General features: G+C 32.5%; 1 protein-coding gene across 2 annotated transcripts in view; it reads right to left on the bottom strand.

The window, feature by feature from the left end:
- Positions 1–16,530, bottom strand: part of LOC134715273 (MFS-type transporter SLC18B1-like) — a 31,628-nt gene extending 15,098 nt beyond the window's left edge. The window contains exons 1-4 of one of the 2 annotated variants that reach the window (XM_063577354.1): positions 16,414–16,530; positions 7,311–7,536; positions 6,250–6,345; positions 551–624 (exon numbers count right to left, since the gene is read on the bottom strand). In XM_063577354.1, the coding sequence (XP_063433424.1) occupies positions 551–624; positions 6,250–6,345; positions 7,311–7,523 (383 nt within the window). In that variant the 5' untranslated portion in view covers positions 7,524–7,536; positions 16,414–16,530. Of the gene's footprint in view, positions 1–550; positions 625–6,249; positions 6,346–7,310; positions 7,537–16,170; positions 16,243–16,413 lie in introns of those variants that run through there. The other variant, XM_063577353.1, reaches the window with a different exon arrangement.
- Between the last annotated feature and the right edge of the window lie 2,368 nt (positions 16,531–18,898).

The following is an 18,898-nucleotide window of genomic DNA, read 5'->3' on the forward strand; positions in this document are numbered from 1 at the left end:
AATTTTAAAAAAGTAAACCATTATAGATCATTGAACAGCCTTCAACACGGATCCTTGGCTCACACCCAACAACAAGCTATAAAGGGCCCCATACATGTATCAAACTTCCTTTCTGTGAACATTGATGAAAAGGTACAAATTGACCAAAGTATAAAATGTAGGTCATACATGTATTTTACAAAATAGAGCTATATCAGGGGATTTACTTGATCAAGTTAGTATTTTTAATTATCTATGTAGGGTTTTTTTTCTTATTATTCACTCAAAAGAGTTATTACTTGTCATCAAGAGGCATAATTTGTTGAATTTTTCATCTTGTGAATAGAAAATGAAACTGTTTAATGGTTGGATTATCAGTTTTTTTTTAAATGCCTGACATGAAAAACATATTGTTTAAAAGAAATTTGCTGTGACAAAATCATGAAACTAATATTGAAAAGAAGGAAGAAAATCCCAATATACATAGTTCTGACATATTTCTTATATAAATTGCAATTCTAGCATGTCCAGCAAATAAAAAACATTGTAAAAAATTATTTTATAAACTTACCCAAAAAGAATTGCACATGTTCCAGTTACAAATGTACCACATGAAAACATAAACTTTGAGCCTATTCTTGTGATCTGTTCAAAAAGACATAAAAGAAACATTCAAAATTTTAGATTCATATTTTCATGCTGTTAAGGTCAAGGAACAGTAAATGGGCTATGTCGCAGATTTTGCTAAAAATTTGCATACAACCTTGGCTCGTTGAACTACAACTGAAAATTGAAAAAATAATACATTTATCTTTTTTATTATCTGAAAAATTGCAGATTGATTTCTTTTCATATGGGTGAACATTTGTATAGAAAGCACATGAAATCGGCGAAAAACCTTCTAAAATTTGTCTTAAAATCGCCAAATCACTAATTCCACTCCATAGATTTTTCTTAAAAAACTATATTTTGTTGACACATTAATTTCTGTTTTAATGATATAAAATAATCATAGGGTCACCGACTTCGTTTTTTGTCTTATAATCAATTTGTTACCTTGTTGGTAGTGAAAAACGTCAAAAATCAACGTTTAATGGCCTGCAACACGATAATGTTACGATTGTTTCGACGTTTTATCAGATTTTTTCACAAAGAACGCAACTTTAAAGAAGTATACCATAAAACGAAGTCGGTGACCCTATCTTTATTTTGCATCATTTTAACGAAAATTTATGTTTCAACAACATATAGTTTTTTAAGAAAAATCTATGGAGTAGAATTAGAGATTTGGCGATTTTAAGACAAATTTTAGAAGGGTTTTCGCCGATTTTATGTGCTTTCTATACAAATGTTCACCCATTTTGTAAGAATTCAATCAGTAATATTTCAAATGAAAATTGAGATAAATGCAATATTTTTTCGATTTTCAGTTGAAGTTCATCGAGCCAGAGTTGTATGCCAAATTTTACTGAAATCTGCGACATAGCCCATTTACTGTAACTTGACCTTAATTCGGTTATATATGCAGTATAAATATTCCTAAATTTAATTTGGGGATTTCATGATATGGAAATAGGTGAACCACAAATTTAAATATTTGACAAAATTACAAATTTCATTTTGATTCAGACTTTTATTCAGAACTTGTAAAAAACAGGAAATCTAGTACCCATCAAAATTGTTACCCACAAAATATACAAATAATGCATGAACAAATATATTTACAAATGCATGAATAAATAGGAAGGTAAATATCATTTGTAAATTGACATTACAATTTTACAAAACTTGGCTATTAAGCCAACGATAACAAATTTATCTTTGCTATTCATTAAATTAGAGAAACTCGTAGCATTTTTAACTTTACAAATATCTGCAGGCAAACATTTCAGCCTTTCAGCATTAAAGAAAGTACCACCATATATATAATGAAATTCATCTCCTAGCACATTGCTGTTACATATAAATCACATATTCTTTCTGATCTATCAATGCTATAAAATCTACCACATTCAATAGGTAACCTATGACTACTGCATCTATATTTACACAAACAAATTCTTAGATCAAAAGGCAATGTAGTTAAATAATCTTCAAAACCAAACTCAGACTTATACATTCTATAATTTAAACATTTTAGCCAATTGTTTCAAAATTTAAATGATCAAGAGTTTCTCCCCTTCAGCATGTGTCTTTGAGAATACATTTGTATTTTAAAATGTGGGGTGTTTTTTTTGTTGTTTTTTTTATCTTACTCACAATACTTGTATTTTAGTGTGAAATTTAGTTCTGTATATTATATGTATTGTAAATATAGCTACAAGTTCTATTTCATTTTGTCTGTTTTATTCTAAACATATTTATTTATAGTGGATTGGGAAACAAGTTTTACAACTTATATTAATCCCTTTCCACTTTGCGGGTGCGAGTGCTGCCTTGTAGCGGCATTAGCCTACTCTTTTTCGAAATCTACAAGGGTGTCTTTAACGTGCAAGAGATATGGCTCTCTCTTAACATGGGCCAGCCATTTATCGTCCCCGTCCGACGGACTTTCATCGTTTCCTCAAGACCATACTCGCAAATGGTGTCAAGGGAGAGCCGAAAATTGAGTTTGTCTGTTTTGCAGGAATAATAGGTAAAAATGCTGTAAACTTGCAGTAAAGTAGTATGCATAAAGGGAAAACTGGTCATAAAATCAGTATAGATTCATGCCCCATGAATTTTTTCATAATTTTATATGACAATATATAACTTCTTTACGATAAAACTTGGTATTTGTTGAATGCTTGGAATTATGTGGTCAATATTACTACCATTCACAACAGTTTCAAAGGTTTTTCAGTCAAACCTATCCAAAATCAATCTATGTATTAAGTTAAAAGATTTGTCATTTCATACCGAGAAACATATCAGATTTCCTGTTTGATATACTATTCCCAGCTTGTTCATACAGTTTGAGTTAGTTTTGTCAGGTAAAAAGTGGTCAGTCACATGCAGGTGTGTGATTGAACGGAATTATCTTCTTTGTTTATTTAAACAATTATATACTGATAGGTGATTTAAGTTACCAAGGTCAAGTCGTCTTATGAGACAAAATTTAACTGATTTTGATTAACCAAAAGCCAGTATCCAGTTTAAAAGGGTGGCAAGTTTTTATAAGTTTAAATGACCATTGTTTTGAATACAAAGCATCTTGGAAATTTCTGTATGAGGGAAGAACCAGTTTTCAGAGGGAGAGGCATGTAGTAACTTTTTTTACCAGGAGAAGACCAGACAATGCTCTAATGCTTCAAATACCAATTTTCAAGTGATTGGTTTGACCTTGACTAGGATCAACCCAAAAACATGCACCCCTGAGACAACTATGGCAGTTAACAATACAAGATACAGGTGCCTTATGAAGAGAAGTCTAAAATGCAAATACAAACCAGATGCTCCGCAGGGCGTAGCTTTATACGACCGCAGAGGTTGAACCCTGAACGGTTGCGGCAAGTATGGACACAACATTCAAGCTGGATTCCGCTCTAAATTTGGATTGTGATTAAATAGTTGACACAGCATAGGTTTCTGACACAGAATGAATGTATTCAAATGAACTTAAAATTTTTGTTTTCTCTTAGAGCAATTCACTATGCTGTTGAATATTAATCCTCTCAAAAAAATGTTTGAAGAAATTTTCTTTTTATTTATGAAATTTCAAATGAGAAAAATTGAACCCAATTTTTTAATCACATCCCCCTTTCCCTTATTCCAAAACTAATTTCAATTAAAATATTCTAATGGAGTTTGCAACAATTACTACTCATTTAAATACATCATAAAATATTAAGATGTAAAAAAAACTGCTTGTTATCACTGAATGGTAAAGATTATTTAAATTTATCAGTTGGTAGTAAAAACAAAGATTTAAGTTGATTCTGGACAAAGAAAGATAACTCCAATTAAAAAAAATTTATTGCAGATATTTCTTGCTTACTATACTGGACAAAGAAAGAAAACTCTTAATTAAAAAAAAATTGCTATTTCACAATATTGTGAAATTAGATATTTCTTGCCATTGCACAATACTGTGCAATTGAAAAGACTTGCTATTGCACAATACTTAATATAATAATTTTAGATCCTGATTTGGACCAACTTGAAAACTGGGCCCATAATCAAAAATCTAAGTACATGTTTAGATTCAGCATATCAAAGAGGCCCAAGAATTTAATTTTTGTTAAAATCAAACTTAGTTTAATTTTGGCCCCTTTGCACTTTAATTTAGACCAATTTTAAAACTGGACCAAAAATTAAGAATCTACATACACAGTTAGATTTGGCATATCAAAGAACCCCAATTATTCAATTTTTGATGAAATCAAACAATGTTTAATTTTGGACCTCGATTTGGGCCAACTTGAAAACTGGGCCATTATCGAAAATCTAAGTACATTTTTAGATTCAGCATATCAGAGAACCCAAAGGTTTCAATTTTTGTTAAAATCAAACTAAGTTTAATTTTGGACCCTTTGGACCTTAATGTAGACCAATTTGAAAGCAGGACCAAAAATTTAAGAATCTACATACACAGTTAGATTCGGCATATTAAAGAACCCCAATTATTCAATTTTGATGAAATCAAACAAAATTTAATTTTGGACCCTTTGGGCCCCTTTTTCCTTAACTGTTGGGACCAAAACTCCCAAAATCAATACCAACCTTCCTTTAATAGTCATAAACCTTGTGTTTAAATTTCATAGATTTCTATTTACTTATACTAACGCTATGGTGCGAAAACCAAGAAAAATGCTTATTTGGGTCCCTTTTTGGCCCCTAATTCCTAAACTGTTGGGACCGAAAGCCCCAAAATCAATACCAACCTTCCTTTTGTGGTCATAAACATTGTGTTTAAATTTCATTGATTTCTATTTACTTTAACTAAAGTTATTGTGCGAAAACCAAGAATAATGCTTATTTGGGCCCTTTTTTGGCCCCTAATTCCTAAACTGTTGAAACCAAAACTCCCAAAATCAATCCCAACCTTTCTTTTGTGGTCATAAACCTTGTGTCAAAATTTCATAGATTTCTATTAACTTAAACTAAAGTTATAGTGCGAAAACCAAGAAAATGCTTATTTGGGCCTTTTTGGCCCCTTATTCCTAAAATGTTGGGACCAAAACTCCCAAAATCAATACCAGCCTTCCTTTTATGGTCATAAACCTTGTGTTAAAATTTCATAGATTTCTATTCACTTTTACTAAAGTTAGAGTGCGAAAACTAAAAGTATTCGGACGACGACGACGACAACGACGCAAACGTGATAGCAATATACAACGCAAATTTTTTCAAAATTTGCGGTCGTATAAAAATTCCTTATGGAGAGAAGTCTAAATGGCAAACACACACAATGCCTTATGAACAGAAGTCTAAAATGCAAACAAACAAAAAATTCCTTATGGAGTGAAGTCTAAAATGCAAACAAACAAAACTAGAGGCTCTAAAGAGCCTATGTCGCTCACCTTGGTATATGTGAATTAAACAAGGGAAGCGGACAGTTCATGACAAAATTGTGTTTAGGTGATTATGATGTGTTTGTACATCTTATTTTACTGAACATTCTTGCTACAATTATCTCTATCTGTAATGAACTTGTCCGTGTAGTTTCAGTGAAAAATGTTAGTAAAAATTTACAAATTTTATGAAAATTGTTAAAAATTGATTATAAAGGACAATAACTTCTTAGGGGGTCAATTGACCATTTTGGTCACTTTGACTTATTTTTGAGTCTTAAATTGCTGTACATTATTGCTGTTAACAGTTTATCTCTATATATAATAATAGTCAAGATAATAACCCAAAACAGCAAAATTTCCTTAAAATTACCAATTTAGGGGCAGCAACCTAACAACTAGTTGTCAGATTCATCTAAAAATTTCAGGGCAGATAGATCTTGACCAGATAAACAATTTTACCCCTTGTCAGATTTGCTCTAAATGCTTTGGTTTTTGAGTAATAACCAAAAACTGCATTTAACCTCCATGTTCCATTTTTAGCCGTGGCAGCCATCTTGGTTGGTTGGCCGGGTCAAAAAACACAAATTTTAAACTAGATACATCAATGATGATTGTGGCCAAGTTTGGTTAAATTTGGCCCGGTTGTTTCAGAAGAGAAGATTTTTGTAAAAGTTAACGCTGGACGACGGACGCAAAGTGATGAGAAAAGCTCACTTGGCCCTTCAGGCCCTGTGAGCTAAAAATAAGAAACATTAAAATCTGACATCATACTTACATAATTACCAAATATTGGTGATGATATAAAAATAACAAATTCAAACACACCAAATATGAATCCTGTTACTGTTGTTGATACTCCTTTCCTTGCAGCCTAAAAATGTAGAAATAAGAACATTTGATTGGATATTGTGTTCAAGTAATCAAATATAAATTGTATTATATATCCTGTATATACAAGGGCTCCACATTCAGTCAAGGTCATTATGTATCCACAGTATCCTCATAGTAGACATGTTTTACATTTTTTATCGGGGCCTTTTATAGCTGAGTATGTGGTATGGACTTTGCTCATTGTTGAAGGCCGTACAGTGACCTATAGTTGTTAATGTTTGTGTCATTTTGGTCTTTTGTGGATAGTTGTCTCATTGGCAATCATACCATATCTTCTTTTTTTATATGGTAGTAGTATATACCGGTAATCTTTTTATCAATTTATCAAATTAAAATTTCGGTTAATGTTAAACAACTCGATCATTTCACTTTTGCTGTATCTTTTATGGTGTTTACAAACATCATTTCGGATACTTATCAATGGGTTTGTACAAATAGATTTAAGAAGATGTAGTATGAGTGCCAATGATACAACTCTCCACCCAAGTCACAATTTGTAAAAGTAAACCAATAAAGGTCAAAGTACAGTCACTACTGTCTTGAACATAAGCCTGTCTTTCTTCTTTTATAAATGTTTGAAACATCAAAATTCATTTGTCTTAATCTACATGTATGTTAATGTCCTTTTAATCATGTTAATCACAATGTGTTCTGTTATGTTAAACTAATGTAATATTAATTTCAGCAATCAGCACAGCAGTATAATGTTTTTCAATAGTTTTGCATTTAAATAAAAATAATCACAAATATATAATACTAGACTAGTATTGTACAAAGCGCATTGTCATGTGCATGTAATATCCCATTTATGCCTATATCAAAACTTTAGAAGACAGTGAAAATATACATTGTATACTATGTACAAATGTACAAAATGAACACGTTTTCACCAAAATTTATTTAACATTTTACACTTTAAACAAAAAAATTAACTACGAAACTAACCTCAGCAGGGAAAAATGGTGCTAAAAGTGAAAAACATGTGCACGCAAAAAAGTTCATAAGTCCCATAGATAAAAGCAGCAATTTTTCTCGACGTGTGATTCTGGAAAATGAAAATTCTTCTTTGTTAGTATCAATTGATTTTTCTTTTTCTTCAGCATCTTGAAGAACTCTATCAGAGTTAATTAAAGGAGTCTTTTCTGATGAATCTGTCATTTTGTTATTTTTTCTGAAAAAAAGAAGCATATATTACAAATAAAGACCAATAAAGACCTATATATACATGATATACATGTACAAACATGTACTTGTATTAGGGGAAGCACAAATAATAATAAAATGTATTATGGTTTTATTTGTCCTACGAAAGTTTAATTCGAAGCTGCACATAAATCAGCCAAATTCAACTAAATGTTATACTAAGCACTAGACTTAAGAAAAAGTTATTTTCTGAATAATTCTAATTTATTTTAAACTTGCTTGTTTCAAAACTTGTCAGTACATTGTACCTCATGTTTCATTTGTAAGTCACAAGGGAAAATCAATTATTGCCCCCCCCCCCCTTTTCCACACGAAAAAAAAAAGGTACACAAGCATGACAAGGGAAATAACTCAGATTATTTATGTTAACTTCTATTGAAACCTAAATTAATTTTCTTAGTCCTTAGGCAGCTAGCCTGAAGAAATAGATGTTAATTATAGCATGTTTGTTGACCCTTAAGGCCCAAGACCACAATTAATGACCCTACTTTTCGTTGTTCACGAATATAGTTCCCTTTAATTAAGGTGTATTCTTTCTTTATTTTTTTTCTTTGCCTTTCTCATTGATTATTTAGTTTTTATGGGTTGGAAATGAAAAAAGATAGGTGAAATAAACTTTTGGTTGTTGTATTTTAACTTATTTTGATATGGAAAGAGTGATTAGGTTAAGTGCAAAAAGGTGATATTTACAGTTTTCGGAACATCTCTTGACTTGTCAATAGGGGTAGGGATGTGTATTGGCTAATTTTGTAAAAGTGATTGCTTCAATCTTTCTGAATTTTGGATATACTTTTGGACAGGTACTATACATTACACACACAAAAGATTGGACAAAAGTGCATGGTGCAAATTTTTTAATGTGACAAAAAGTTATAAAGAACTAATAGAGGAATTAATTGTGGTCTGTGGCCTAAGAGGCTGATACCCAAATTCTTGAAAATGAAGAAAGGGCCAACTTTTTTGGCAGAAAGTCACTTCAAATGATAAATATTATTGTTTTATTGTAATTTTAATCAATTTTAATTTTTAAACTGGCAATATTATGCAATTTAAGGCATTTTTGGCCATTTTGATGCACTGAAAGCCCTTTGACCCCAGGTTCAGCCCTTTCTGTCAATAATGTTGGACCCTTGTTATATTTTAATAATATATTACTACTCTATTGTCTTACAAAACATCACATCTTCAAAATGGATGCATTTTATTTGAAATATAGTCAGAAATTAACAGAAAGCTCTGCCCCTGGCTATAATGGGCAGTGTCAAATTTGGACAGGTTTATGTACACCTAATGGCAAATATGGAGTCATTAATTGTAAATTTCCAGATGCCAGGGGGTGGAGACAAATGCATGTGCACAGGCTTGCCTACATGGTGCATCATCAGAATATCATTATTGATAAAACTGATGATGTTTCGCACCTGTGCCACAATTCGAAATGCATTGCTGTCGAACATCTGTCGTTGGAACCTCATGGTTTCAACAACAGCCGGCAGTCATGCGTTTCAACCAGTTCCTGCTTGGGCCACCCAGATCCCCTCCCTCCATGCAGAGTGGAGTTGAAAATGGACAATAATAATTTGGGTAAAATGATTATCGGGTACTTCTATATTTTTAATTTTACTTCTTTTTTTTTTCTGGGGCGGGCAAAAAAAATATATTTTGTTATCAGAATGGGAGGAAAAAAGGAAAAGAAATTTGGAAACTACTGTACAACAACTTTAGATTCTTTTTTTAATATTTGGGTGGCCCTTAAAAGGACCTTTTATGATTCTGTTGGCTGGTGGCTCTGGTATCTCAGTCTGCAGCAGGTCTTGGAAGTTTTGGTTTGCAGTAGCTGTCATGGTCCTGGAACTGTAAGGCAGGCTGTGGATCTAGTTGACCTTTGCAGTAATAGTCATGCTTTTTATTCAGTTCTCTCCATGTCTTGTGCTCTGCAAGCCTTTCTGCATTCTGCTGCAATCTCCTTTTTTGAACTTCTGGTCTTAGTATATAATCTTGGTTATATGTAAAGTCAGTGTCCATTTTCTTGAGGTAACGTTTACTTCGTTCTGAAAGTTCTACTCCTAGATTCGTACATTTAAGTTGTGTTGAGGTTCCCGGCATGTTGTTGTTTCTATGTACTCCTGAAGCAAGTCGTCCTTCCATATTTTTGGAGTAAATAACATTTTTGGGCAAATTTACACTCAGTGCTCTATGAACTCCTTCATTTTTGTTGGTATTGTCATAAAGTTTCATGCTTTCAACAGCTGCTGTAGTTAATTTCATTTTCAGGATTTCTTGAAGTAAAAATTTATGTGTTTTATCCATTTGCAGGGCAGTGATCTGGTATGTTGACAAGTAATGTGAACGACTCCACCAGTTGAGTGCATCATCACCTTTGCAGACAATGGAATATTCAGGACACTGGGTGCAATCACCATCATAGCAGCGGAGGGTAGCATCGAGCACTTTTGGTAAGTCTTTGCTTATTTCATTAATGTTTTTGTCATATTTCTCCATCAGCTTCTTTAGTATCATGGAGCATCTGCACTTTAGATCTTTGCTAAACACCGTCTTAAGTTGTTTATTTTCCTCTTTGGTTTTACCATGGAACATTCCCGGGCTGTATTGAGCTCGCAAAGAGGCCCTGAATTGAGACTGTCCCAAATGTACATGGTCTGCCAGTCTTTCTACTTTCCACATTGGTTCCACAGCTGCAAGGGGTGCAATCAACAGTTTTTTTCTATGACGTCACATTTTTAGGGACCATGCATAAGTGACCCTTAGTGGTGGACTGATTAATAAAGATACTTGTATAAAACTTGATATCACTGGAATCAGAATGTTCTCTAGTTTATAATGAAATAAAAATAATGTGTACTTTTAATATATTAAAAACATTCCATCCAATGAACATGGGGGAAAAAAGCTCTAATTTTGACAGAAAAAACTTGAAACCAGGTCATGTGCACAGACATGAAGACATGATCCATGCACATTTTTCATAATCAAAACTGTATGAAATTTGTAGGTTTTTACCTGGCCTTTCAAAAAAATCTTGTTTCAGGGTACGGTTTCCTGCTCCGAAAAGAGCTACAGTGGCTGCAAATAAGTTTTCAATTTTCACTGCCAAAAAAACAGGATGTTAACAAAGTTGTCTCCCCTCAAAACATGTAAAGTTAATTTAATTTTTAAAAATATTTCAATCATTCAACCTGTTTTAATTGAAAGCTAATTAACTATTTTTTACAATCAAACACAAAAAACATGATACTTTTGCACCAATTGAGTTAATAAACAGGGGGTTTCCCTCCATGGTTATTTTTAGTCAGGGAATAACCCCTAGTTTTTTATACGAAACTGATTATAGCACCCTTAAGGCAAAACTTTATATTCAATATGTTAAAATTTCTTAGCTTTTCTGAATCTGTACACTATACCGATTAAAATGATGTCTTACTTTAAGGATTGTGACCACGAATAGTGATAATACAGCTCTTTTCTCATGTCGCCTAGTACTGACATATTGGCCAGTGGCAAACAGTTAAACCAGCTAATTCCAAACATTTCCTGTATCTCATTTTCATCAGTTTTACAAAGAAAATAATTCATAAAATAGGGTTTCTTTTGAATAAATAGAATAAAAACTATGAAATAAGCATGACTAAAGTTACTTGAAATATATTTTGTCCCTAGTATTATGTGAACTAAGTTATAGCTGAGTTGAGAAAAATATGGAAAAAGTGTTTTTCTTAGGAATGGCACATGTACCTTTAAGACTATAAAAAGTAACAAATATATAATATAATGAATTAAGATTTATGTCACACTGATCAGTAGTAAAGGTCAAAGTAGAAAATATCTACACTTTAAATGTGCAACCTATGGTTTCAAATATATGAGAGATTAAATAAAATATCATGACGTCGCAAAATGATGCAAAAAACTTCAATATTCGCGCAGAGTCTGGTTTTCTTATTTCTGGTTGCTATGTACAAATCTGTAATATTTGCATTAAATAAACCAAACTGATGCTTTTAAATTAAAGTATACATGCCGTACAATATTTTTCAGAATTATTTTACTCCATTCGCATGCACTTTTCTATGCTAAAACATCACTATAATATATATTTGTCCCTTTAAGGGTGCAATCAACAGTTTTTTTCTATGACGTCACATTTTTAGGGACCATGCATAAGTGACCCTTAGTGGTGGACTGATTAATAAAGATACTTGTATAAAACTTGATATCACTGGAATCAGAATGTTCTCTAGTTTATAATGAAATAAAAATAATGTGTACTTTTAATATATTAAAAACATTCCATCCAATGAACATGGGGGAAAAAAGCTCTAATTTTGACAGAAAAAACTTGAAACCAGGTCATGTGCACAGACATGAAGACATGATCCATGCACATTTTTCATAATCAAAACTGTATGAAATTTGTAGGTTTTTACCTGGCCTTTCAAAAAAATCTTGTTTCAGGGTACGGTTTCCTGCTCCGAAAAGAGCTACAGTGGCTGCAAATAAGTTTTCAATTTTCACTGCCAAAAAAACAGGATGTTAACAAAGTTGTCTCCCCTCAAAACATGTAAAGTTAATTTAATTTTTAAAAATATTTCAATCATTCAACCTGTTTTAATTGAAAGCTAATTAACTATTTTTTACAATCAAACACAAAAAACATGATACTTTTGCACCAATTGAGTTAATAAACAGGGGGTTTCCCTCCATGGTTATTTTTAGTCAGGGAATAACCCCTAGTTTTTTATACGAAACTGATTATAGCACCCAAGGGCTTCTTCAATACCTTTAGCTGAACGTCCATCTCCATCTGTGGTCACATACCGTACCAGACATTTCTGGAGTCCTATCTGGTTTCCCCATCTCTTTTCCCAGCTCATACTCTGACAGGGCAGCAGCTCTGTATAAATTTGCTGTACATTCTTCATGACCAGGACATTCTATTGGAAAGCCTTTCCCTCTAAGCCATGCCCCTTTCCAACACATCTTATTCTGTACAACAGCAGCTACAATAAACTTTCTATCTGTTATTGTTTCTATTCCCAATGCAAAAACTTGAGTCGCATTCTGACCAGGCTTCTTTTTACTAACTATTGTGTTGCTGTTGTATCGTGCATCCACAGTTATGTCAATTTCATTTTCTGGGACACCTCACCTCCTATTCACTTCTTTTACAAGTTCCAGTTTCTGTGCCATGTCTGTTTTGTTCAGCTTGACCATTTCAGCTGCTACTCTGCTGGATGTGCGTTGCATACTGCTTCTACATGGTGGTGGTGTGTCTATTCCTGCAAGTAGTTGCTGCACTGTTGTATTTCCAATTGGACAGTCCTGCAAAGCAGATGCTAGGGCTACATTTGGTTGTCCTGGGTTAGGTCCTGGTTTGCCATTTGCTATTTCCTTGTACATCTTCATTCTGTCTCCAATAAAACCACAGGCTATGCATTTTAAGGTAAACTGCCAGCAAGTTCCCCACTTTTTCTGTTCATAATAGTCAGCAATAAACATAGGACAGGATGGTGAGTCCACTTGGTGCTTATAAATATTAGTGTTGATCAAGCTTATATTTAGTTGACTGTCTATACACCTCATGCCAGAATGTAATTCTTTATTTTCTTCTCTTTTTAGGTCAGCATTATCGAGCGGTCGAAGTGTACAGATGTTACCAGTCGTCTCCATTTTGCAGTCAGACGATTTAAAAGTTTGCCGCACATAGGAAGTACTTGCACTAGCTGATTCAGGGATCTGTATTGACGTCTGGGTTCTGCTTCTACCACTGGGTTTGCCTGCTTGGAAGCATCCAGGATTTCTTGGAGAGTTGTCTTTCTTTGACCATTTCTTGGTATGACCTTTAGTGAACATTTTGAAAAATTAAACTGGATCAGTTATAACCCAACTTGGACTAATGGCATAAAATTTGGACACCCTGATATTTATAATAAAGTGATGTACAATATCTGCTTTGATGTACATATTTGTTCTTTGATGCAATATGTGGTATGGTGTTACAGAGACCACCTTCTGAGGCAACTCTAAATTAAGTGTTTTCTTAACAGTATCCAGTTGAGCCAATTATTTCATTTTCAGGGGTCCAGATTAAGATTGTTTGATCAAATCTATGAAAATATGTTTCTTAATAATTTATTAAGTAATCAATTTAACAAGAAAGCATATTGGATGTTTTCAATTAACTTTTTAAATAATTTTTGTTGTCAAATTTGATCATGTGGATGTATTTTTTAATAAAAAAAAATTCTTACAAAAATCTTTTAAAATATTTAAATCTCTTTATTGATAAAAATAAACAAATAGTTAAACTTCAATAAAAAGTTTATTTGAATGTGATATTTCAAGGAATAAAGAAATTACACTAGTTTGAAATTTTTATTACATGTAACATGACCTGGTGTTTCACATGAATATTGGTACCGCAGGTAAACAAGTCAAGTACCTGTGAATTTTTTATCTAATTATTGTTTGAGTTATATTTTACTTATTAAAGATAAGATAAGCTTATTTTTAAGATAAGTTTTGAAAGTGAGTTTTGCATTTAAGTATTTTTAAAGGAATTTTATTTAATTTAATTTAGCTAAAAATACAAGAATTTTTGAAAAAAACCAATTTTTATTTTAAAAAACATGATTTTTTTAAAATTTTCTTTCAAATTCTTGAAATTTAGCCATTTAGCTGCTACAGACACCTTACTTTTTTAAAATATCTTGTTTAACAAGAAAGTTATTAAACTTTAACTTTTTCTAGTAGATACATGTTTTGTAAATTTCCTGCCATAAAATTCCTGTAAATTTTAACATGAGGGTAGTGTTATTAAAAGAATCAGGACTACCATAAAACTTGTCGGATTGATTTGAAATTTTGTATGCTGGTTCGATATAGAATTTATAAACTTAATGCATGCTAATTTTTTTGGCATTTAATTGAAGAATAAGGGTCTAATAGGCCCAAGACCACAATTAATGACCCTACTTTTCGTTGTTCACGAATATAGTTCCCTTTAATTAAGGTGTATTCTTTCTTTATTTTTTTTCTTTGCCTTTCTCATTGATTATTTAGTTTTTATGGGTTGGAAATGAAAAAAGATAGGTGAAATAAACTTTTGGTTGTTGTATTTTAACTTATTTTGATATGGAAAGAGTGGTTAAGTGCAAAAAGGTGATATTTACAGTTTTCGGAACATCTCTTGACTTGTCAATAGGGGTAGGGATGTGTATTGGCTAATTTTGTAAAAGTGATTGCTTCAATCTTTCTGAATTTTGGATATACTTTTGGACAGGTACTATACATTACACACACAAAAGATTGGACAAAAGTGCATGGTGCAAATTTTTTAATGTGACAAAAAGTTATAAAGAACTAATAGAGGAATTAATTGTGGTCTGTGGCCTTAAGCTATCAAAAAGTAAAATTACACAAATACTGAACTCAGAGGAAATTCAATTTGGAAAGTCCATAATCACATGGCAAAATCAAAAAACAAAACGCATCAAAAACGAATGGACAAGAACTGTCATATTCCTGACTTGGTACAGGCATTTTCAAATGTAGAAAATGGTGGATTAAACCTGGTTCTATAGCGCTAACCCTCTCACTTTAATAACAGTCTCATCAAATTCCGTTACATTTACATGATGCGTTAAATAAACAGTCACAATCAATAAAATAGTCAAAATATGGGAACATCAGTCATCATCGTATAACAATTTAACAGGACACAACAACATCTACTATCAAGGGGAACTAAATCATGTAAATAATGATCCCCTCCATGTGGATGCCCTAGACTCCAATCTCAATTCACAATTGGACTGGCAGTTTTCCTGTCCAAGGTTGTGATTTTCTCCTGGCACTCCAGCTTCCTCCACCAATAAAATATGGCTGCCATGACTTAACCCAAAAGTGATGTTAAACAATCAACCAATCAATGAAACCAATTAATTATCCACTTTTTCTTTAATTACATTAACCATTGTTGACAGGGGCTGAGTTACATGTATTTTATAAGCAGAAATTAAACATTAAACAAGTAATCCTTTCATAGCGCTAAAAACTAAATTTTCTAAAAATGGCACAAATTTATAGAAAGTGAAACAACTTCCAACCAAAGACGAATATTTTTATTATGGGTTTTAAAAAAGTTAGTAGCCTTGAAAATAGTCAAATTTTCTAATTTTTCATAGGGAATTCTTTTTTAGAATTACTGGATGTCAGGATTGAAATTGATTTCACGTTTTTAAGCCTGGTATTTCGGGATCAGGACCCCTCCTACCTACAAGTACCCCCTCTTCTTCCCCCTTAAATAGTCATACAAGACATCATAATTATTGAAACAGTCAAATTCAATGCAATCCTTACCTGCTTGATGTGTATGGAAATGTGCTGTAGTTGTAAGAGGCACCAATTTGAAGTGAGGTAGTTAGCCAAAATAATTCTGAATAGACCTAAATGATGGGGATTGATACGGGATTGTGAGGGAGCCAAATTAGAACGTGTGTGAAGAAGGAGTGTGGAATCCCTTAGCGAGGAAGTCAACATTTGCACAATTCAAAACGCTAATGAGTGTGCTAAGAACAGTTACCTGCTATTTCGATAAAAGGTAGCATCCTGCAGATAAATATAGTTTTGCACGCAATTACCGGCTGCAAAAAGAGTTATCCTCCCTGTTAAAATAAATTACTGAATCAATTGCGGAACAACTCTGTAGGAATACGCGAATCAGTTATCTATATTACAATGTATTATGTCTGACTCTATGATATCCTCAAATCTTTAATTCTTGTAAAAAACAATTAGAGTAAGACGTTTTAAAACTATGACTTACCTCAAATTTAGTATCGATCATGTTTACCGTTTACGAACAATGATCTCTCTATAATAATCCTTGTTACGAAGTAACATTGTTTTTGTATAATTATATAGGTCACTAGCCTAAACTTACATTATGTTGTGCAACACACATCGTCCTTCCCATATTTCAATTCACATCAGGTTTTAAAAAAAAATAGGTTAAGAAGTTCTTACTAGTACATTCAGTAGTACACCCAACTGCAATAAAAAAAAAACCTTGGTATTAAATTGTTTAAATATTAAATAAGCTAGGCTTTTGAAAATCATGAAAATTAATTATACTATTGGACTGGAGTGTAAAATATTCGTTGGAGGTACATGATGAATTGCATCCTTATATTGGTGATTTGGAATAAGTTTAAAGTTCTGATTTGTAAATTAATACCACTTTGCCTCATCATCTTCAGTATTAAGAATAAATTCACACACCTCATTACTGAACATGGGCATTTATAAAAGTCAGAATACAAATATATACTCTGTTAGGTCATTTTTAAGTAACAACAAACAAAAGACCTGCTTTGATACTATAACTGCCAATTTTTTTTTTACTAAATAACATTTGTGTTCGCTATCGGGAATTATCGGAATTCCAATGGGGACTAATTTAACTGTGCACCACTCATTACGGATCTGTTTCTGTATTTGCTATAAGTTGCAATTTCTGACTAAAATCAACAAAGACCCATCGATAGAACATTTGATTAAACAAATTAATAAAACTTTAAGATATTTGGATGAGACATTATAGCTTTCAATAATGACGAATCAGTTCAGTATGCCGTTATACTAAAGAGATACGTTTCCTGCCGACTGACAGTGACTTTATATAAAGCTTTTAATACGGGAAAAGAATATATGATTAACGAAACTATTTTTCCTTGTCTATTGGTTAATTTCTCTTTTTAGTTTGTAGCGTTTTCTTGTTTTCTGCTCCGCCATGTTGGGATTTAACACCAGTGAGGTTGTACTGCAACTTGAACACAACTGTTCCAGGTAAGGAGTGTGGTTGCGCCTTAAGAAATACCGCGACAACATGTATTTTCCTCTCCAAAGTCAGGAGCCTGTATAGTTCAATGATTGTCATTGGTTCATGTCAGTGTCAAATTTGTTTTTCAAAAATTGCTTTGTTACAAATTAGGCCGTTATTTTTTCTGAGTTGGAATGTTTCATAATTTTATGTTGGAATATTTCATAGCTGACACTATGAACGAAAATGTATGCTTGTTCTTTAATGGATGCTGAGCAGATATTCAGGTTCCTTCTTAGAAATAATAGGGTGCTATTGGCTATCTTGCATATGCTATTAATGTGTATATCCCATTTAAGATTTGAGTTGATGGTTAACCCCAGACATTTTGATGTTGTTATATGTTCTAAAGAGTGATTGTGTAATGTGTTAATAGTTTAATTTGATTCTGGTGACTGAAATTACACTACACTTATCCGGGTGGAATGCTATTTTCCACGTTGTTTCCCATGATGCAAATTTCTCAAGATCTAGTTGCAATGTGGATGCATCTGATTCATTATTATATTTCATTGCCAAATAAACTTTTGTGTTGTCTGCAAATGAACGTACTGTAGATGTTAAATTTGCTGGAGTGTCGTTTATGTAATATTGGAAGGCACTTGGTCCAAGAACTAACACATGTGGAACCCCTGACTTAACTGCAACATACTGTAACATACTCAGATTTTCACCCCTTCTAGAACTTTTGCTTGTTTACTGTTATGTATTACTAAGTATAACATTGAGGTAGAAGGCATCTGTTTAGATTAGCATTTTATTCTACACTAAAATAATCAAGCAAGTTACATATTATATATCGCGACAACTGTGGTAGGTATAACGGTATAGGCGGTGCCATATGGTTTTCATCACTTTAGAGATTACAGTTCATTTGATAACAATTCGTTGTAACTTTAATAGTTTGTATTGTCAGTTTCAATTAGACATAACATTTACGATTGCTTAGAAAATTTTGTATCCAGTAATTTAATTCCCCTATATCCATAAACAAAATATCTGTTTGTTTACCGTTTTCCATGTTAAGTGAGACATTATTTATAAATTCAAGTCGTTGTGTTTCGCAGGTTGACCTCTGCGAAATCCATGCTGTATGGGATATTAGATGTGGTGGTTATCTGTATATTTCATGATGTGTTTAATTTAACTACTATGTGTTCTAAAAGTTTGGAACAAATGCATGTGAGAGATATAGGGCGGTAGTTTTCAGGCTAGTATTTTTTGCCTTTTTTTTGCATACAGGAGAGACGTGCCATTTCAGTATTATTTGCATTTATGTAGGAATAATCAATGTAAAAAGGTGATTGTTTTTAGAAAAAAAACAAAAGTATGGAATAAACTAAAAAATGTTCTTTTTGACCACTGACTCCTAAACTGTTGGTAGCATAACCCCCAAAATCAATTCAAGCCTTCCTTTTGTGTTTTTAAC

The sequence above is a fragment of the Mytilus trossulus genome, chromosome 4, assembly GCF_036588685.1.
Source record: "Mytilus trossulus isolate FHL-02 chromosome 4, PNRI_Mtr1.1.1.hap1, whole genome shotgun sequence".
NCBI lineage: Eukaryota > Metazoa > Mollusca > Bivalvia > Mytilida > Mytilidae > Mytilus > Mytilus trossulus.